The sequence below is a fragment of the Pipistrellus hanaki genome (assembly GCF_964339955.1).
Source record: "Pipistrellus hanaki genome assembly, chromosome: 4".
In the NCBI taxonomy this organism is placed as follows: Eukaryota; Metazoa; Chordata; class Mammalia; order Chiroptera; family Vespertilionidae; genus Pipistrellus; species Pipistrellus hanaki.
This window is the reverse complement of record NC_140506.1, coordinates 94,682,156-94,702,462: the sequence shown is the minus strand read 5'-3', so window position 1 is coordinate 94,702,462 and position 20,307 is coordinate 94,682,156. Positions and strand designations below refer to the sequence as shown.

At 60.8% G+C, this 20,307-nt stretch overlaps 2 protein-coding genes and 1 long non-coding RNA gene across 8 annotated transcripts in view; 2 read left to right on the top strand and 1 right to left on the bottom strand.

The window, feature by feature from the left end:
• Positions 1 to 644: 644 nt before the first annotated feature.
• On the top strand, positions 645 to 10,929 carry SH2B1 (SH2B adaptor protein 1; the record flags this gene model as incomplete). 6 transcript variants are annotated; one of them, XM_084882925.1, is made up of 10 exons in its annotated part: positions 645 to 777; positions 2,594 to 3,624; positions 4,658 to 4,759; positions 4,993 to 5,084; positions 5,189 to 5,364; positions 8,581 to 8,784; positions 8,964 to 9,175; positions 9,290 to 9,461; positions 9,877 to 9,976; positions 10,149 to 10,929. In XM_084882925.1, the coding sequence occupies exons 2-10, from the start codon at positions 2,683 to 2,685 to the stop codon at positions 10,183 to 10,185; spliced, it is 2,037 nt and encodes a 678-aa protein (XP_084739051.1). In that variant the 5' UTR covers positions 645 to 777; positions 2,594 to 2,682. The 6 variants fall into 6 exon arrangements, with proteins under 6 accessions (XP_084739051.1, XP_084739050.1, XP_084739047.1 ...); XM_084882924.1 differs by having other exon boundaries at positions 9,290 to 9,514; XM_084882921.1 differs by lacking the exon at positions 9,877 to 9,976.
• Positions 10,905 to 17,031, bottom strand: LOC311622153. The gene is made up of 3 exons (XR_014794958.1): positions 16,837 to 17,031; positions 13,096 to 13,290; positions 10,905 to 11,491 (listed from the first exon to the last, which is right to left on the bottom strand). It is a non-coding gene; the product is annotated as an uncharacterized lncRNA (long non-coding RNA).
• The window catches only part of ATP2A1 (ATPase sarcoplasmic/endoplasmic reticulum Ca2+ transporting 1), a 17,086-nt gene continuing 11,839 nt past the window's right edge, over positions 15,061 to 20,307 (top strand). The window contains exons 1-6 of the mRNA XM_084882918.1: positions 15,061 to 15,371; positions 15,743 to 15,760; positions 16,137 to 16,219; positions 17,475 to 17,579; positions 18,223 to 18,361; positions 20,147 to 20,227. Coding sequence (XP_084739044.1) covers positions 15,254 to 15,371; positions 15,743 to 15,760; positions 16,137 to 16,219; positions 17,475 to 17,579; positions 18,223 to 18,361; positions 20,147 to 20,227 — 544 coding nt within the window. The 5' untranslated portion in view covers positions 15,061 to 15,253. The remainder of the gene's footprint in view (positions 15,372 to 15,742; positions 15,761 to 16,136; positions 16,220 to 17,474; positions 17,580 to 18,222; positions 18,362 to 20,146; positions 20,228 to 20,307) is intronic.

The window sequence follows — 20,307 nt, the reverse complement described above, 5'->3', positions numbered from 1 at the left end:
GTTGGGGTTGGTCAAAGAGAAACCGGACGGAGAGAGGTCTCTTTGTGCTCGATTTAAGCTATCCTCTCCACCCCTTAATGATCCTCAGTGTCTGTGCCTGGCCTTGATGGCTCTCCTGAGCTCCAGGCTGTACGTCCACCTGTCTCCTGAAGGCCACAGACACGTCCCAAACCGACATTACTTCTGGTTCTCTCTCCGAGCCCTGTCTTTACTTCCCAACTCGGAGAGGGACCCTCTCCGTTTCCTCAGAGAAGGCAAGGGCGCAAGTTCAGGCCCCGCCTCCTCGCGGGGCCTTACCAAGGTCACCCCGATCTTCCCGGGACCAGTTCCCGGGGATGCCGCCCGGCCAGGCGCTCTAGGCGGCCGCGCGCGGGCCCCCCGAGAAGCCGCCTCAGCTCGCCGGCTCGGGGCCCCTCTAGCCTCCAGCCGGCCTCGCGGCTCTCCCCCCTGGAGAGGCTCCCGAGGTGGACTGCTCTCCTCGGTCCCCAATTCCCTCTGCGGGACGCAGCCCTCCCAGGGGCCGCGGCGTCCCCGAGGCCTCCGGAAGCGCACCCTCCCCGACCCCAGGGCGGAGCGGAGCGGAGTGGGGGGATGGCGGAAGTGAGCGCGCAGTCGCCCTTCCCTCCCGCTCTTCTCTATGGTCGCTTCCTCCGGTGACGGGAAGGGGTCCCGGAGCCTGCGCAGAGCCGGGCTGGGAGGCCGTCGCGGGGTGGGGGGAGGGGCAGGGAGCGGGAGCTGCCGCCGCTGCCGGAGCTAACCGCGGGGACCGAGATGCAGGTGGGACCGGAACCGGAACCCCCCTCTCCAAGTCCTCCTTTCCTCTCCGAGACCCGGCCGGCGCCTCCGAGAAGCCCCGGGTGGGAGCGGGCGTGGGGGCCCCCGCGGCAGGGGGGCGCTCGGCGCGGAGTGCCGGAGGCGGGGTGGCCCCCAGGAGACTGCGGCCCCAGGGGATGGGTGGGTAGAGGGTGTCCGGGGAGCCGGGTCGGGCCGGTGGGTTGCAGCGGGCCCGGAGGTCCAAGCCGGGAGCGGAGCCTGCACCCTCCGCCTCCCGCCCTTCGGGGAATATCAGAACCGAGCCAAGAGGCAGGTGCACCGGGCAGATGGGTCTGAGCCCTGTGTGACAGGAGAGAAACTGAGTCACCAGCTCGGGAGCCGCAGGGTCCGCGGGCCTGAGGGCGCCGGGGCCGCCGGTGGCGCGGACGGCGGGGTGGGCCTGGAGCGGAGGGGCCTGTGCCTGGAGATCGGCTTCTCTTCTGTGTCCGCACCTCTTGGCTCGGGGCCCCTGTGCTCCATGACTCTGGCATCTCCTGGCTCCTTGGCGTCGGTTTGGGATGGTCCCTGTGCTCGGAGCATCTGAGCGTGTAGGGCCTAGGCCGAGGAGGACGGGGAGGGGGTGCTGACCGCGGGTCTGAATAGGAGTCTGAGGTTTTGGGGAGACCTTCCTAAGCTGCCTTCCCCGCAGTCCTGGTGCCAGTCATTGTCCGCTATAATATGGGGAGGAGCACTAAATTCCATGTCCAGCTCTGCCATTTGCTAGGTGTGAGGCCTCGGGAAATCTCTTCCTTCTCTAATTCTCTTTTAGAAGGTTGGAACCCATAAAGATAGCAATAATGGTAGTCGTTCGTTTTGCGCTTACTTTGTGCCAAGCACTGGTGTATTCTGCTTAATTCTCCCGATAGATACAAAGCTGAGGCTCAGAGAGGACACATCATTTGTTCCAGCTTACACAGCCAATAGGTGTCTGACTCCATAGCCCATGGCCTTAGCCAGCAGACTCGCCAGCCTTTAGGGCGCACTCCCCAGTGAGAGCAGAGGGAGGGGAAAAGTCGGGGGGCCCCTGCTCCCCGTTTTATTTCGTTGGTGGCCAGCAAAGACTTGCCCTGACCCAGCCTCGTGGCCTTTGCTCACCCGGTGCTGCTGCCTCCGCGCTCCGGACGGAAGGGGCGGCACAGAAGTGGGCTGTGGCCATGCCAGGCCTTCTCCACACAGGGCTTGGGTGCTAGGCCCGGGGGTCAGCTTTCAAGACCATTCCTGTTCCAACCCATCCTCCATCCGTCCTCCGTGAGCAGCCTCCCTGAGAGCGGGCTCTCGGGCGACGCGAGGCAGGGTCTGGGCGCCCTGTAGGCCCGGCTCCTCTGAGCACGGGCAGCGAGCGGCCATGCCTGAGGTTGGCCCGGCGAGCCCCTGAAGCTCTGGAGCTTCAGTCTCCTCACCTGTCCTAGAGGTGATTAGACTCCCACAGGGAAGGTAAGAACGGCACCTGCGAAGCCTAGACAAACCTCGAAGGGTCCGTCTTAGACCAGGGAGATGCTTTTCAGAGGAAGGTGCTCCACGGCTCTTTATCACTCCCGGAAGCGAAGCCTGGAAAGTGGGTTGGGAAGGCAGCAGGGTGGGTGCCGCTAGGCACTGGGGAGCCGGTCGACTGGGCTGGTGGGGTGCGAGGGTCCTGGGAAGGGCAGGGAAGCAGGTGATGTTCTTCCCCTTGGCTCTCCGATGGGTGTGGGCCAGAGGAGGGCGTCCGGCTCGGGTGGGACTCTGCCCGCAGTCCCACCTCAGCAGTGACGCCGTGTATGTGCCTCTCTTTCTTCTGCAGCTGCTGCCGCTCACCCCGTGTCTTCTGGCCGCTTCCCTCTTTGCAGCCCCTCCCCACAGGCTCCCCCTCTCCAGTTCCTGGGGGCCATCATGAATGGTGCCCCTTCCCTGGAGGACGGGGCCTTCCCCTCTCCTCCTCCCTTGCCACCGCCCCCTCCCCCTAGCTGGCGGGAGTTCTGTGAGTCCCATGCCCGGGCCGCTGCCCTGGACTTTGCCCGCCGTTTCCGCCTGTACCTGGCCTCCCACCCCCAGTATGCAGGCCCCGGGGCCGAGGCCGCCTTCTCCCGCCGTTTTGCTGAGCTCTTCCTGCAGCATTTTGAAGCCGAGGTGGCCCGGGCCTCCGGTTCTCTCTCGCCCCCCGGCCTGGCTCCTCTGAGTCCCGGTGTGGAGAGCCCGCCTCACGACCTGGCCCTTGAGAGCTGCAGGGCGGGCGGGCCTCTGGCTGTGCTGGGCCCTTCTCGATCGTCCGAGGACCTGGCCGGCCCCCTCCCTTCCTCGGTCTCTTCCTCCTCTACGTCCTCCTCCTCGAAGCCGAAGCTAAAGAAACGCTTCTCTCTCCGTTCCGTGGGCCGCTCCGTCCGAGGCTCAGTCCGTGGCATCCTGCAGTGGCGGGGCACCGCGGACCCCCCCTCCCCCGCGGGGCCCCCGGACGCCTCCTCGGGCCCCCCAGTGTTGGGGGGCAACAGCAACTCCAACTCCTCCGGTGGGGCTGGGGCCGTGGGCAGGGGACTGGCTGGTGACGGGACATCCCCCGGGGACAGATGGACTCACCGTTTCGAGAGGCTGCGACTCGGCCGGGGCGGAGGGGCCTTGAAGGATGGAGCAGGGATGGTGCAGAGGGAAGAGCTGCTGAGTTACATGGGGGCTGAGGAGGCAGCCCCGGACCCGGCGGGAGCGGGCCGGGGCGCAGGGGCCGCGGGGCCGGCCTCCGGGGCAGGAGGGCAGCCGCAGTGGCAGAAGTGTCGCTTGCTGCTTCGAAGTGAAGGAGACGGAGGAGGAGGAGGCCGCCTGGAGTTCTTTGTGCCTCCCAAGGTGAGACCCCGCGGAGGGGGACGGGGAGTGGGTGCGCGAGCTGCTGGAGGGAACAGCCCACGTACATGGCTTGGCTTCCTTTGTTTTCTGTCTGTTTGTCTTTTACATTTTTACTGATTCCAGAGAGGGAGAGAGAGGGAGAAATATCAATGATGAGAGAATCATCGATCAGCTGCCTCCTGCATGCCCCCTAATGGGGATCAAGCCCACAAACGGGGCGTGTGCCCTGACCCGGAATCCAGCCGCGACCCCAGTTCACAGGTTGATGCTCAGCCACTGAGCCAGACCAGCCAGGCTTTGTTGTTTTTTTGTTTTGTTTTTTTCTGATTAAAAAACAGCACTGTTTGTTGAATGTTTTTTTAAATAAATCTTTATTGTTCATATTATTATAAATGTTCTTCCCTCCCCCCCCTTCGTTGCTCTCCTCCACCAGGTTCCCACCCCACCCTCTGCCCTTTCCCCCCCCCCCCCATTGTCCTCACCCATAGGTGCACAGTTTATGTTCAGTCTCTTCCCACACCCCCCTCTCCCCTTTTCCCTGAGAATCGTCAGTCCACTCCCCTTCCATACCTCTGATTCTATTATATTCAACAGTTAATATTGTTCATCAGATTTTTTTAATTTCCTTGGTTTTTAGATTCACTTGTTGATAGTTACGTATTTGTTGTTCATGATTTTTATCTTTATTTACTTCCTCTTCCGAAAGAACCCCCTTCAGCAATTCATATAATTCTGGTTTGGTGGTGATGAACTCCTTTAGCTTTTTTTATTTGTGAAGCTCTTTATCTGGCCTTCGATTCCAAGTGATAGCTTTGCTGGATAGATTATCTTTGGCTGTAGGTTCTTACTATTCATCACCTTGAATATTTCTCAGGCTTTGTTTTTTAAAGCTAGCTCCTGACTCTGAGCAGGACTGAAAGAGGAGTGTTACCCCTTTCTGTCCAATCCCCTTAGGCTATAGAAGGAAAGATGGAGGGAAGGGGAAGATGGTCTTCACCACCAAAGCTCTGGATCTTGTTCTCTTCCAACCTAGGCATCTCGGCCTCGGCTCAGCATCCCCTGCTCTACCATCACGGACGTGCGGGCGACCACCGCCCTGGAGATGCCGGATCGCGAGAACACGTTTGTGGTTAAGGTGGGAGCCGGGAGCCCCCCGCCCCAGGAGCACTCATGTCGGGGAGAAAGCATTCAGTACGGGAGAGCCAGGGCGCTGGTGGGAGGAGGTGCATGCCCGTCAGGCTCCCTGAGTGCAGGTCCCTGAAGCTACCGCTCCTCTGGGGGCCGGGGAGAGAGGCAGGAAGTTCAGTTCTCAGCGGGGGTGCCTGAAGGCCTTGGGAACTGGCGGTTGGACCGCCTCTTGTCCCGTAGGTGGAAGGCTCCTCCGAGTACATCCTGGAGACAGCGGACGCTCCACACGTGAAGGCCTGGGTGTCTGACATCCAAGAATGCCTGAGCCCGGGGTGAGGAACCTCACTTCTGCACTGAGGAGGCTGGGGCTGGGGCGGGACCGCCTGGCCTCTCCCCTGGCGACATTCCCGCCAGCACCATTTCCCTGTCCCTGCAGGCCCTGCCCCGCTACCAGTCCCCACCCCATGACCCTCCCGCTGGCCCCTGCGACCTCGTTTCTGACGAGAGAGAACACAGACAGCCTGGAGCCGCCCTGCCTGCACCACTCAGAGAGTCTTCCCAGCCAGGACCTGCTGCTGGGCCCCAGCGAGAGCAACGACCGCCTGTCACAGGGTAAGGCAGCCTCCGAGCGTGAGCCTCCGACTGCCGGAGAGACCCCTTCCTGCCCTCAGCTGCCCACCCACCCTCCAGTGTTTGTCTTTTGTCCCGGAACATGCTGAGCCACAGATAGGACCGTCAGCATCACCACTCACACAAGCTCCAGGGAAACCCCTCGCCGCCTTCCCTGCCCAGCCGGTCACCTTCCCGTAAGCCTGGTGCAGACAACACCCTGGCTGCAGATACAGTTCTCGTCTCCAGGCTTCCAGAACACACTTTGTTTTGCTCTTACTCTGTGTCTCTGTGCACGTGTCAACGACACCAGTTTTCTTTTGCCGGTACTTCTTACCTGACTGAGCACATGCATACCCTCACCCACACACACAGGCACAGAGACTAAATCTACCTGATCCCGCTCACCTTTCTAGACTCCACTACACCCTTTCCTCATGACCGCCATTCTGAGCTTCAGTGTCCCAGTGCCTAGCATATAACTCCGGGCTGTGTGCGGTGAGTAAAACGGATGATAGAATCTTAAAGCTAGAACAGACCTTACTAGCCATCAGTTCTGATCCCCTTGGTTCTCAGGCAGCTAACACCAGGAGGAGAGATGGCTTTCCCAATGTCACCGGAGAGTCACTACCAAAGGTGGGCTCTGCCAGCTTGGTGCCTGAGCCACTGCGCTCTGCCCTGCACACATCCTCATCCGAGCAGTGACTGGTCAGCCTTCCCGCCTGCCACTCCGCAGACGTTCGGGAATGCCCTGGTGCCCACCTGGCTCTGTGCCAGGCTCGGGCAAGACAGGGGGTGCAGACATGCCTAAAATTAGCTCCTTGCCCTCCATGGGCTCACAGTCTAGCCGAGCAGACAAGACATCCAAAAAGCAGGACTTTCAAACGGAGAGTCTGTGCTTGGTGTTCTCTGAGCAGTGCGAGCAAGAAGGAAGTGCCTTGGGAGCTCAGAGGAGAAGAGGATCAGGGCTAGAAGGGGGATTTTTTGAAAAAAACTTTTTCATTGATTCGAGAGAGAGACAGAAACATCAATGATGACAGAGAATCGTTGTATGCCTCCTGCATGTTGGACCGAGCCCCCAACCCAGGCATGGGCCCCTGACCAGAATCGAACCTGGGACCCTTTGGTCCATAGGCCAACACTGTCCACTGAGCCAAATCGGCTAGGGCATAGAAAGAGGATCTGCGATGCCTCTGAGAATTGGAGGCTTTGTCCTATTGATCAAAAAAAAAAAAGGACCCCTCCCTTTTTTTTTATTTTGCCAGGGTCTGGGCAGGACCTCCATTTAAAAAATATGTTTTTATTGATTTCAGAGAGAGAGAGAGAGAGAGAGAAACATTAATGATGAGAGAGAATCATTGATCGGCCATCTCCTGCATGCCCCCTACTGGGGCTGGAACCTGCAACTGGACATGTGCCCTGATGGAAATCTATCCATGACCTCCTGGTTCATGGGTCGATGATGCTCAACCACTGAGCCACCCACACTGGCTGGTCAAGTTCAGACCCCCTTTAAAAATTTCGTTTGTTTTATTAATTCTCACCTGAGGATATTTTCCATTGATTTTAGAGAGAGTGGAAGGGAAGGGAAGAGACAGAAACATGGATGTGGAAGATACACATCAATTGGTAGCCTCCCACACGCCCTGACCAGCGCCAGGGGTTGAGCCTGAAACCAAGGTACGGGCCCTTGACTGGAATCGAACCGAGATCCTTCAGTCTGCAAGCTGACACTCTTATCTACTTAGCCAAACCAGCTAGGGCGGGGGACCCATTTTTAACGCAAAAATATTTGTCTCCATTTCTACTAGCAATTCAAAAGATGGAGGCCCCATGGCCAGTGTGACAGCGGTGAGAGCATCAGCCCTCACACCAGTGGGTTAGGGTTTCGTTTCCAGTTAAGGACACACACCTGAATTGCAGGTTGTTTGGTCCTCTGTCCGGCCTGGGCACGTGCAGGAGGCAGCCAATCGATGTGTCTCTCACATTGATGTTTCTTTCTCCCCTTCCTCCTTCCCTTCCACTTTCTAAAAATCAATGGAGCCCTCGCCTGTTTGGCTCAGTGGTTAGAGGGTTGGCCTGGGACCGAAGGGTCTCAGGTTTGATTCCTGGTCCAGGGCATGTATCTCGGTTGCAGGTTCCCCAGCCCCGGTGGGGGCACATGCTGGAGGCAACCGATCAATGCCTCTCTCATGTTGATGTTTCTCTCTCTCCCTTTCTCCCCCTCTCCCTTCTTCTCTCCTTCCCATCTCCCTCCCTTCCGCTCTCTCTAGAAATTAATGGAAAAAATATCCTAGAGTGAAGATTTTAAAAAATAATAAAAATCCATGAAAAGATACCCTCAGTGAGGATTAACAGCAATAAGAGAAGTAGAGGCACTTTTGGATTCTAGGACATCCTTTCAGTACCTAATCCCTGAGCAGTGTGTGCAGCCTAAGTTAGCCATTGGTGGGGAAATATCCGGGTCCCTCCCTGGAGCAGGATCCAGCATTTCGGCCAGCTGACCCTGCCAGTCCAGGGCGGGCTAGTGCGAGGTGGCCCAGGCAGACCACACCTGTCCAAGAGTAGTTTCTCTAGTCCTAGCTGGTTTGGCTGAATGGATAGTGTTCAGACCCTGCGGACTGAAGGGTCCCAAGTTAGATTCGGGGCAAGGGCACAAGCCTGGGTTGCTGGCTCAATCCCCAGTAGGGGGTGTGCAGAAGGAAGATGGTCAATGATTATCTCTCATTAGTGACTTGTGGCTCAGTGCACAAATTCATGCACAGGTGGGGTCTGGCTGGCCCTGATCAGCCAGGTGGGAGGGGAGGGGCCTCAGGCAGTTGGCTGGCCCCGTCCCCTGGTCAAACTCCCAGTCGAAGGGACAATTTGCATATTAGCCATTTAAAAAATATATATTTTATTGACTTTTTACAGAGAGGAAGAGAGAGGGATAGAGAGTTAGAAACATTGATTAGCTGTTTCCTGCACATCCCCCACCAGGGATGTGCCCGCCAGCAAGGTACATGCACTTGACCGGAATCGAACCTGGGACTCTTCAGTCAGCAGACCAACGCTCTATCCATTGAGCCAAACCGGTTAAGGCTATTAGCCTTTTATTATATAGAATGTTTCTACCTGTGTCTTCCTTCCTCTCTGAAATCAATAAAAGTATGTTTAAAAAAAATAATAATAATAAGTAGCTTCTCCAGTTCTCAACTTTACCTTCCTGTTTTTTTCCAGGGGCATATGGGGGCCTTTCAGACCGCCCTTCAGCGTCCATCTCCCCCAGCTCCGCCTCCATTGCTGCCTCCCATTTTGACTCCATGGAACTGCTTCCCCCAGAGTTGCCACCCCGCATCCCCATTGAAGAGGAACCCCCGGCGGGAACGAGTCATCCCCTCCCCACCCCCTACCCGTCCCTGGACACTCCGGAAACGGCCACAGGTACCAGAGTGTGCGTGTGTGTCTGCAGGCGTGGTTGCCCGCCTCCTGAACCCCGTCCTGGGATCCGGAGGGCGCGGCCCCGGGGGCGGGAGTGACCCGGAAGGGGAAGCCAGGCTTTTCTCCAGGACGGGGGAGGCTTCCCTGACACCCCGGTCTCCCTCCCTCTCTCCTTCCTGAAGGGTCCTTCCTGTTCCAGGGGGAGCCGGAGGGAGGTGAGGGGGAGCAGCCCCTCTCGGGGTACCCTTGGTTCCACGGGATGCTCTCTCGACTCAAGGCTGCCCAGTTAGTACTGGCCGGAGGCACCGACTCCCATGGTGTTTTCCTGGTACGTCAGAGTGAGACGAGGCGGGGCGAGTACGTCCTCACCTTCAACTTCCAGGGCAAGGCCAAGGTGAGTGCCCGGGAGGGCCCGTGCTCCGCAGGGAGCCGGCGGGCGGCGTGCGGGGCCGGGGCCAGCGGGGACATTGTTCGGGCCCCGGCCTCACCTCGCTGCTCCTGCCCTCAGCACCTGCGCCTGTCGCTGAATGAGGAGGGTCAGTGCCGGGTCCAGCACCTGTGGTTCCAGTCCATTTTTGATATGCTCAAGCATTTCCGGGTGCACCCCATCCCTCTGGAGTCCGGAGGCCCCAGCGACGTTGTCCTTGGCAGCTATGTCGTGTCCTCCCAGCGGCAGCAGGGTGAGCAGAGCAGGTCTGCAGGGGAGGAGGTGCCCGTGCACCCAAGAAGTGAGGTGTGTGCGCCAGAAAGGTGGGGCGGGGCATGTGAAGAGGAGAGGCTTTGTTGGGGGGGCGGAGAGAAGGGGCTGTGCGTTGGGTTGCAAAGGGAAAAAAGTATGCCGAGGAGGTAGGGAGGAAGTGGAGTGGGTTGGTGCATTCCCATTCCATCAGACTCCTCTGTTCCATCATTTGTCTGTCTCCTAGTTACACCTCCCTTGTCTTGCCCTTCCTCATCTCCTTGCCTTGGGCCTGCCCTTCTGGGGAATGCGCTGTTTGATCCCCCTCCCTCTTCCCTTAATGTTCGATGTCCCTGTCTGATCTCTCCCTTTTCCCCGCCCCCACGTCCCATCTGTCCCCACGTTGCCCCTCCCCCCAGGCCGAGAGCAGGCCGGGAGCCATGCAGGGGTGTGCGAGGGAGACCGATGCTACCCCGATGCCTCCTCCACCCTCATGCCCTTCGGAGCGAGTGACTGTGTGTAAGTGTGGTCCTCCTCACCTCCGCCATGATCCATCTCTCATGGAGGGGGGTGCTCAGAAGACGGGACGTGGGGAGGTAGCACATGGCTCCGGGGGGATAGTGAGGGGGAGGCTGCCGCAAGAGCTCGCCTCCCTCCACAGTGAGTCTGTCTTCTCACCACTCCTGTCCAGAACCGAACACGGCCCACGGCCCACCCCCACCCCCTGAACCCCCCTGGTGGACAGATCCCCCACATCCTGGGGCAGAAGAGGCGGCGGGGATGTCAGAAGTGGCAGCAGCAACAGCCACAGCAGCCAAAGAGAGGCAAGAGAAAGAGAAAGTGGGCAGTGGAGGGATCCAGGAAGATCTGGTCCCCGCGGTTGAGCTGGTCCCCGTGGTTGAATTGGAAGCGGCCATGACACCAGACATGGAGGTCCAGGGAGGCCCTGGATCTGGTGGGGTCCCTGAAGCAACACCGATGGTGCAGCTCCAGCAGTTACCACTAGGGGGCGATGGAGAAGAGGGGGGCCACCCCAGAGCCATTAATAACCAGTACTCCTATGTGTGACACCCTGCCCCACCCTTTGTCCGCTTTCTCGCTCCTCAGCCCTCAGTTCCTGAGACGGGGCTGAGCAGGCACCTAGAGGAGCGGTAGGCATCCCCTCCCCATATGCGTCCTGACCCTTGAGGGCCAAGGGCATGTATGTTGGTACAAGAAGAGGTTCGTTCAAGAGTCCCGCTAACTCCCCAGTTCATACACTACAGGTGCCCGGTCCCCTGGGGAGGGGATTGGGCTCCGTTACCTCTCCGAGGGGCTCTGTCAGCCCCGCCCCTGGGGGCCATTTCCCCCTTATCTACCCCCAGCCCACGGAGGGGTGAGGGGGAAGGGCTGTCAGTTAATACTAAGGTGGTTGTTGTTGTTGTTTTAAACAAAATGGAGAAGCATAAATAAATAAAGGGTTTATCTCAGTTCGCTGTGGTGACTGTGGCGGTGTTTGCAGTGGGGCTGGGGTGGATGGGTCAGGAAGGTAGCCCCTCATGTTGTGGCCCCAGAGCGGAGCAGCCAGAGGGCTGGTCACATGAAGTCCCTGCTGCTCCCTGGTCCCGCGCGTTCTGTCCATTGCTTCTCGGGATTGTCCTGTGTGACGAGCAATAAGTGCAGAGCCGAACCGCGCTTCTCGGGGTCTCCGGGCAAGTCCTCTTAACGGGACAGGACAGTGAGCAGCAGGATCGGCGCTCTCCAAGGACCCCTCCCGCCCGGAATTCTTCCGTGAGGCTTCCTGCCTCGGGGAGAGAGCTGGCAGAGAGGCCGTGCGCCTGGGACGGCGTGGGCTGTGGCTGCAGAGGGGCCGAGGTCAGGCGACGCTCCCCCTGCTCGGAGCCAGGCTGGGCGGGGGAGGGTAGATGGCAGAGAGCACTGGCTTTGCCTCTCGTTTGCTGTCCCTTCCGTCAGACTCCCCTCCGGCCTCAGTGGAGGGGTCCGTGTACCTCCTCACCCATCCACAAAACCTCGCTTGCTTGACCTGGATTGAAACTTGACATAAAAGTTCAGATTATTGGCTTTTCTTGAAAATCAGATGATCCAGCCTCATGCGGTTGGTCCACCTTCCGCATCTCCATCCCCTCAGACCACTCACATGACCTGCTGCCCTGTATTGAGTTTGCAACGTCTCCTGCCCTCCCTGAGGCCCTCCCACTCCCGTCCAAGTCCTCCAGCCCGGGCTCTGCTCTGGGGGCTGCGCTCTGCTCCCGCGGAAGGCCCCCTGGGCCGCCCAGCGCTGCGGGTGGTGGGTGCCAACAAGGAGGGACCAGATCCTGAAGACTCACCTTTGTTGTCTTTAATCCTCACCCCACATTGATTTTTAGAGAGTGGGAGGGAGGGGGAGAGAGAAACATTGATGTGAGAGAGACATTGACTGGTTGCTTCTCCCACATGCCCCAACTGGGGCTGGGAATTTAACCTGCATCCCAGGTACATGCCCTTGATGGGGAATCGAACCCAAGACCTTTCCATGAGAAGGCCAACACTAACCACTGAGCACACCAGCCATGGCAGACTCCCATCAGGCCCTCTCCCCTCCCCATCTCCCTCTAGCACTGCCTCTTATTCTGCCTCTCCCTTTTTTTTTTTTTTTTTCACGCCCCTCAGCCTCTGCCCCCACCTCGTGGCCCTACCCATGCTTATGACCTTGCTATTCTGGGCCTGTCCTGTTGGGAGATGGACAGGAGACAGCTGGGCTCAGGCCACCGGGCTTTGGGCTAGCCGGGGGAAGCCTGCTGGCTCTCCCAATTCTATCTAAGCCCTGGGACTCCCCCAAACCTTGGCCTTGGGAGACTGGGGGTGGAATTGGCCTTGATAGGGTGAGGATGGTTTGGGGATCCAGGTGCTATGTATTCTAAATGTGAGATGGTGCCAAAACGGGTTTGGCTCAGTGGACAGAGCGTCGGCCTACAGATTGAAAGGTCCCAGGTTCAATTCCAGTCAAGGGCATGTACCTTGCTTGCGGGCGCATCCCCAGAGCGGGGTGTGCAGGAGGCAGCTGATCCATGTTTCTCTCTCCTCGATGTTTCTCTCTATCCCTCTCTCTCTTCCTCTCTGTAAAAAAATCAATAAAATATATTTTAAAAAATAAATAAAAATAAACGTGAGATGGTGAGGAAAGACCATGGCACCCAGTGTAGGCAGTGTAAGGCCTGATCCCCTCCTGATCTAGCAGCAACCGGTGCCGCGAGGCTCCCCTCGCCTGCACTGGCAGCCCTCTGGGCCTGTCTGCTGCATGGGTGAGGCGGTACGGGGTGGGGATCTGCATGTCCCATCCGGAGGAGCCTAAGAGACGATTTCCCTGTAGGCCTTTCTGGGTGGTTCACCTTGAGTTCGGAACTGGCCAGGGATTGGCCAGGCTCTGTCTCCGTATCCTTCAGCTTTAGACCTCCCCGTTCTGAGCATGCGAGGCGGGAAGGGAGCACCAGCTCACTTGGAGACCCGCGGGATCCAAGAGAGCGCACCCTCGTTGCTCAGCCTCGCTCCATCCCTGTTCACACCCTGATGGTGATCCTTTGCGGCTCTTGGCTGGTGGCTTTGCCTCTCTGGCTTCGGTCCCCCCCTCGGGCAAGTGGAGGGAGGTAGGAATGACTAACCTTAAAGGGCCCTGTGGCAGCAGCATCCTGTAAAGCCTGCCTCCTTTCCTCAGCTCTCAACTCCCTTGAAGCTGTGATCGGTCCAGTCTTCTCCCCCTTCTCCATGTTTGGGCATCCCTGCTCCTTTAAGACGGTGCTCCTGTCACTCCTCCAGGTGGTGGTGGGGAGAGGCCGGCAGATGCTGAGCCTGGTGGCCTAAGAAGATGGTGGTGGGGGGCCAGGTGGAGGTGCCTGTGGGTGAACCTCAGCCATGGTTTGAGCCCCTCCCCCGGTCACAGCAGGATTCTGCCGTGAGGGGGGCCTTGTTGGGACCATGAAGAGGGGGAAGCACCATGTCCTTAACTCACCCTGGAGGGGGGGGAAGGGATGAGTGTGGGGGACCTAACCCATCCTGCTGGCCTACCCACGCCCCGAAAGTGCGCCTTCTCTTTCCTTGGCCTCGCTGCCCCCTATGCCATTGTGCCCCCACCCCATCGTCAGGGCCTGAGCTCCGGTGGGAAGCAGCCAGAACCCAGCAGGAGTCTGTAGTCCTCGCCGTTCCAGGAAACTGAGGCCTAACGCAGGGAAGGCCTGGAGGTCAGGGTCAGGAGGCTGCTTCCCCCCCTGACCTTTCCCCATGAAGCCCCTCCGCCCTTTCCCCACTCTCCCCCGTGCTGCCCTCCGGCTCCTCCAGAGCCGGGTGGGGGTCGGGGGCTCAGAGCAGCTGCTTCTCCGAGGAAGCTGACGCCAAGGCCAGCCGCTCAGCAACAGCTTGTGGCTTTGCACCCAGCCCTGGGCCCCCACCCACCTGGCTGCCGCATGCCAGCCCCCCGCTGTCCCTTCCCCCTGCTCCTCAGACTTCCCTCTGACCCCGCAGCTCTGTTCTGTCCTCAGTTCCCCTGGTCCTGTCCCCATCAGTCCGCCCTCCCCGCGCCTTGGGTCTGGAGCTCGGCTGTATTTATCAGCTTCCCCAGCCCCTCTCCTGCCGCCTGGATGCGCCTCTCGGGCCTCTTCCCGCGGGGCGGCCCGGCCTGAGCACAGCGCCGCCCGCTCTGTGAGGACAGATCCTTCGGGGCCAGGTGGCTGCCGACAGGCTGTCTGGGGTCTGCCAGGTAAACCCCCTGGGCTGCAGAGAGCCGTGTGGGATAAAATAACCCTTATTCCATGATTGGGGTAACCCCCACCCCATCCTGAAACATGTATCTCTCCCCCTCTGCCATCAGCACATTCTCTACCTCTTGGGTTACCTTGCCGCCCGCCGGGTATCCCGTTTTCTTGGGAGGGGATTCACTGTTGGGGGAAGGGGGGGGGGAGGCTGTGTTCCCAGAGGCTTGGTGAGAGCGATGGAGGGGGGAGTTGAGGGGAGAGACAGGCAGTCCTGGCTTTGCTCACCAGGCCTGGACACTAAATCCCTTGTTGATGGCTGCACAACCCCTCCCTAGGGTAGGGTTACCGTCTCTGCTCTGTCCCCTTGACCCTCTCCCCTCCTGCTTCCCTTGTTCCCCTGGAGCCACTTCCTCTGGCCCCAAAGGATGTCCTGCCCTCCTCAGGCCCCCTCAGGCCGGAGTATCTGCCGGCCTTTAAGCCAGCGGGGTGAGGAAGGAGACCGGCAGGAGACAGGGCCGGTGGGCGAGGCGGGAAGGGGTGAGGAGAGGGAGCGGTGAAGGACAGAGTAGAAGTGGGCTGCGGGGAAGAACCGGAGGGATGGGTTTGGAATAGGGAATTCAGTGCCACCGGGGAAGTCGAGGCAATTGGGGGAGGGGTCAGCAGCAGAAGACAAGTGAAGTCCCTCCCTCCCCCCTCCCCTGTGGCTGGGCCACCTCAGCTTCCCTCTGAGTGACACCTCGGGCTGCAGCCCCACTGTTCCCCTCTGTCAGCAGAAATATCTCTCTTCTGACCCCTCCTGCCGAGCCTCTGCCAGCCAATCCCTGATCCGGGGGAGGGGGAGCTGCCCCCCCCACTCCCTCATAAGGACCAGCTGGGGGCTGGGGGGGTGGCCAGCTGCTGCAAGTGGGACGGGGGTCAGAGCTTTGTGGAGGGAAGAAGAGTCTGGGGGGGGCAGGAGACAAAAAGGAGGAAACCCAGACAAACAGGCAGGTGGACACGCTGAGGAAGGCCCCCCACACGTGGAACCCCCCCAGAAGGAACACCGCCCCCTGGCCCCCAGGAAGGGAGCACCATGGAGGCTGCACACGCCAAGAGCACAGAGGAATGTCTGGCCTATTTTGGGGTGAACGAGACGACGGGCCTCACCCCGGACCAAGTGAAGAGGCACATAGAGAAGTACGGCCCCAATGGTGAGTGTCCTTCGGAGCGCCGGCAGGGCCCTCGCAGCCTGCAGCACCCACGCACACGCTCACGCACACGCTCACGCACACGCCCATGCACACGCTCACACGCTCGCGTGGGAGCCTCTCCTCCAGGGGACTAGGGAAGAGCTGGGCCCTCGTCCAATGACTGACTGCACAGGGGAGGGCGGGGGGAGAGGATCCGGCAGACAGGGGCCCTGAGACCCGGAGTTGGGGAGGTTTTCTGGGTGACCTTGGTGAGCCTCGGGTGCCCTGTTGATGGCCTGACTCTCCTCCCTGAGTCACACATTCCGGGGGTGGGGGCATTAGACTGAACCCCAAATGAATATGTCCTTTATGTTTCTCTTTTCCCTGGACAGAGCTACCTGCTGAGGAAGGTAAGTTCCTGACTCCCTCTCCCCTCGGCGCCCCCTCCCCTCTCCCTGCCCTCTCCCTGCTCACTCCGGGGGCAGACACCCCTCCCCGGAGGCTGGAGCTTGGCTGGGGGCAGAAGTTTCCAGGCACTTTCTCCTTGAGGCACCCAGCCCTGGAACCACTGCCCACCGCTTGGAGGAAGGAGCCTGTTTTGGGAGCCCTGGCAAGCTCCCTCCGCCCTCCCCCAGTGCCAGGCGGCCTGCCCAGCACCCCAGAGCCTCCCAGCTCCAGGCTGTTAGTCAGGGCACTCGCAGGCCCTGGACCCCCGCCTGCCCCCAGGGTCCCCGCGGTTCGTCCGCCAGGCCTGACCCCGGGGCCTCCCCGCGCCTCTCCCCGCAGGGAAGTCCCTGTGGGAGCTGGTGGTGGAGCAGTTTGAAGACCTCCTGGTGCGGATCCTCCTCCTGGCCGCCTGCATCTCCTTCGTAAGCGCGGAGGGCCTGCGGGAGGGCCTGCGGGAGGGCCTGCGGGAGGGCAGGGCGGTGGGGGGTCTGGGGAGCCTGCTGGGTGTTGGCTCGAACCAGAGGCCGCTCTAGTCCAAGCCCTCAGCATCCTATTCTGCAGACCAGAGCTGAGGGGGTGGGGTGCGACTGGTGCGAGTCCTCCTCTGTCCTTCCCACACCCCGCAGGCAGGTTTTATTTTAAGCTTTAAGGGTGTTCTCAGCCAAAACTCTGAAGCTAAGCCATTCCCGAAGCTTCAAGGGCTCTGAAGGCTCGGGTTACCCCCTGAGCGCAGGGCTCCCCAGCTCAGAGGCTGCTGCCACCCCAGGCACCACTGCTCCCTGCTGCCCGGGGCCCACAGCCACCCCGCCAATCCCCGAGCGGCCCCGTGCCCCTGGCCCGCCCCCTGGCGCTGATTGGGCGAGGCAGGTCCCTCCGAGAGGCGGGAAAGAGCTGCTGGTGTGAGGGTGACCCCTCACCTGCCTCGGGCCTCCCCGCCCCATCAGGGCTGGAGCTCCCGAGACCCCTCCTCACCGGTGGCTGACCTCCCCAGGCCCCCGCAGCCTCGGGGCTGACCCCTCCTCCAGGCCCTGACACCCACCTGCCCAGCAGTCCACCCCGCATTTGAGTTCCTTCCTTAGCTCAGGCCCCGATGGAAGGAGGACTCTGTAGGCACACGTCTGCCTGTCCCCCGCTCCTCAGCCGAGGCCTCGCGGGCCCCCGAGCACTCGCTGGCAGGGCCTCCTTCTCCCTTCTCAGATTTGCTCCTTGACATTTGCCTGTGGCTGTCGCCTTTGCCTGGCAGAGGCAACAGCTGGGGTGGGGTGTGTACAGGAGGCGGGTAACCCTATCCCCTCTCCTGCTCCCTCATGAAACCGGAGCTCCCAGCCTCGGCTGGGGGAGGGGGGAGGGTGGGCAGGCGCGGTGGGGACCACAGGGTTCTCCTAGGGGCTCGGCTCCCATGGCACGGATGTGGCCGTGGGGGTCCTTGGCCTGGTGTCCCGGAGCTTTGTTTACAAGCCAACAGCTTGGTCAGGGGGACCTGCAGTGTCCCTGTCAGGCCCCGAGCTGTGCGCGTCTGCCCGCCTGAGCCCGTGAGCATCAGCGGGCAGTGCTCGTGCGGCCGGGCCTGGCCTGTCGTGTGCTGCCCCTTGCTCCTGCACGTGTCCTCACCCCCTTTGCTTCCCTGACCCGTCAGAGGGGCTCCAGCTCGCCATCCTCCCTTTCCCTGCTCCCCAGGTGCTGGCCTGGTTTGAGGAGGGCGAAGAGACCGTCACTGCCTTTGTGGAACCCTTTGTCATCCTCCTGATCCTCATCGCCAACGCCATCGTGGGGGTTTGGCAGGTTAGCCTTGACCCCAGCTCACCCCGTCCCATCCTGACCCTGCGCAGGAGGCCAGCTTCCCCCCAGCTCCCCCCTCCACCGCTTCCCCTGGGCTGGCCTGTTCTCCGGTCCTATCGCTGCATCTGGACTTGGGGCGGAGTGTTGGAGAGACGGGGAGACTGTTGCTCCAGCTGTCACTGGCTGGCTGTAGAGCCCAGGACAGGCTCCTCATCTCCCCGAACCCCGTTTCCTCATCCATAAAACGGGGCCCATAATGGTGAAAGGTAGCCAGGTGATGAGTGCAGAGTGCCGGGCTTGTGCCCGGCAGATAGGAGTTCAGTAAATAACAGTGTTCAGTTCTGCTTTCTCTTCCCTTACTACCCTCTACTCTCCTGTCCCCTGCTTTCGGGTTTTCTTTCATTCTCTTTCCTTTTCTTCCTAAAGCCCCTTCACGGTGTCAGCCATAGTGTCCTCACACACACACTGGGGTTTGTCTCCTTCCCGGGGCCAGCAGCCAGACCTCCTCCTCTGTCAGATCCCACCGCCCCCAGGCCTCTGGCTCCGGCTCCACGGTCTCTACACTCCACCCCCCGGCCCTCCCCAGGCAGCCCCCCCCCATCTTCCTCCCTCTGATGCCCCTCCTGTCGTCCGCCCTGAACCCCAGGAACGTAATGCAGAGAACGCCATTGAGGCCCTGAAGGAATATGAGCCCGAGATGGGGAAAGTCTACCGGGCTGACCGGAAGTCAGTGCAGAGGATCAAGGCTCGGGACATTGTCCCCGGGGACATTGTGGAGGTGGCTGGTGAGTGACGGGGCTGAGTGGTCCGGAGCAGGAGGCCAGGCAGATGTACATGTTGGGGGCGAGGACTGGTCATTTCCCGATTCGGGGTCCCGGAGGGAGCCAGGGGGGACGGAGGAGCCTTTGCTTCTCCTTCCAGACTCCTCGGGAGGTCACCCCAGGGCACTGCCGCCCAGCACCCCCGCCCTGGGAGAGCCGCACAGGAACAGCCAGTCCTGTCCCTGAGGCCGCAGGCAGACCCTCTCCCCCCCTCTCACCCGGGACTTGCAAGCAACAGGTGGAGCCCAGTCCCTGCCAATGGCCCGTCTCCACCCCCTCCCGAGGCCTGGCGTCCCTCCTTCCACCCCCAAGCTTGGTCAGCCTGAAATCTTGACCTCTGTGTGCCCTTGAGGCCTCAGAGGGGAAGGAGCGAGGGTTGAAGGGAGGAAGGGGGGCCAGAGGCTCAAGCCCCCGACCATGTAAGGGAAACAGCCCCGGCAGAGAACACGGGACCTGGGAGGAGAGCGCAAGGAGGCCCCGCCCCTGGCGGAGGGACACTTAATGCCCGGCGGGAGGGGCGGGGGCTGGGCGGCTAAGATTACTGGGATTCTGCCCCCTTCAGCGGTTTTTATATTTGCCCTGCTCAGGCCTCCCCGCGTCTCCAGGCCCCTGGCAGGGGGGAGCGAGTCTTCCTCAGTGGGCTTCCCTCCCAGACACCCACGCTGCCACGTGGGAAACTTGGAGGGAGGGAGCAGGGAGGGCGGGCAGGCTGAAGACCCCGGTGCCCCATCACTGTCCTGCTATGGTGACAGTTTGGAGTCCGTGCCATGAATGTCTATAAATATCGCTTCGACTTGGGTGACAGCGTGTCCCGCCCAGCTCCATGGCCAACCCTGTCCCTCCTCCATCAGCTTCCTCTGGCACAGGAGGGACCTCAGAAACAAGGGAAGGAGAGCAGTCGGACCCTGTCCCCAGAGCCATCCTGGGCCCAGGCAGGGCCAGGCAGAGGGCCTGGCAGACACACAGCCTCCTCTAAGGCCTCGAGTCCAGTGGGGTGTCCGCCCGCAGCCTCCCCGATGGGCTTCCCGGACTGACCCTTCCTTCTGGCCTTCCCCACAACTTCATAGCCCACAGCTGTGTGACGTCCCGTCCCCCGCCCCTGCGCCCTGCAGACCTCCCCTCCTCTCCCGCCATCTCCCAGCGCGCTCACCCGTCCCGCCCGCCTTCACAGCTCAGGCCGGACTGTGCGCCTTCCCCAGTGGACTGTGCCCTCTGCCTTGCCGCTCCTCTCCCCTCCCGTGCCTTCCCTCCTCTCATGCTCTCTCTCCTGCTTCTGCTCCATCCATCATCAGTCTTGGGTGACACTGATTTTTCTCAGTTTCTGTATCTTCTCCTGCCTCTCCCTGCCTGCCTGGCTGTTCCACTCCGCTCTCTTCCCCGACACACGTCTCTCCAGCTCGCCCTGCTTCCTTTCGCTCTTTTCTCGCCTTCCCCGCCTCTCTGTCATGCTGTCTCCCATTCATTTCCCTTCCGTCATCCACCATTCATGTATTCAGCTGCCAGGCCCCCCTCACAGGGCTCACAGCCCGGTGGGGAGACGGGGGGACAGTGGCGTGAGTGTTAAGAGGGAGATTCTGGGGCTACAGGGGCACATGCTGAGGGCCTGACTCAAGCCCAGGGCGGGCACCCAGCCCGGGTGACCTCACCAAGACCTGAAGGATGAGGTGAGGGAGTCGGACAAAAATTGCGCTTTTCTTAGAAAGTAAGAAAAATGCTTTCTCAACTAACGTCACTCTCCTCTCTCCACAGTGGGGGACAAGGTCCCTGCAGACATCCGCATCCTCTCCATCAAGTCCACCACCCTCCGGGTGGACCAGTCCATCCTGACAGGTGTGGCGGCCGGCGGGGAGGTGCCTCGGGGGAGGAGGGGGCGGGAGTGGGAGCCGGGTGGACAGACGGGGATGCGATCC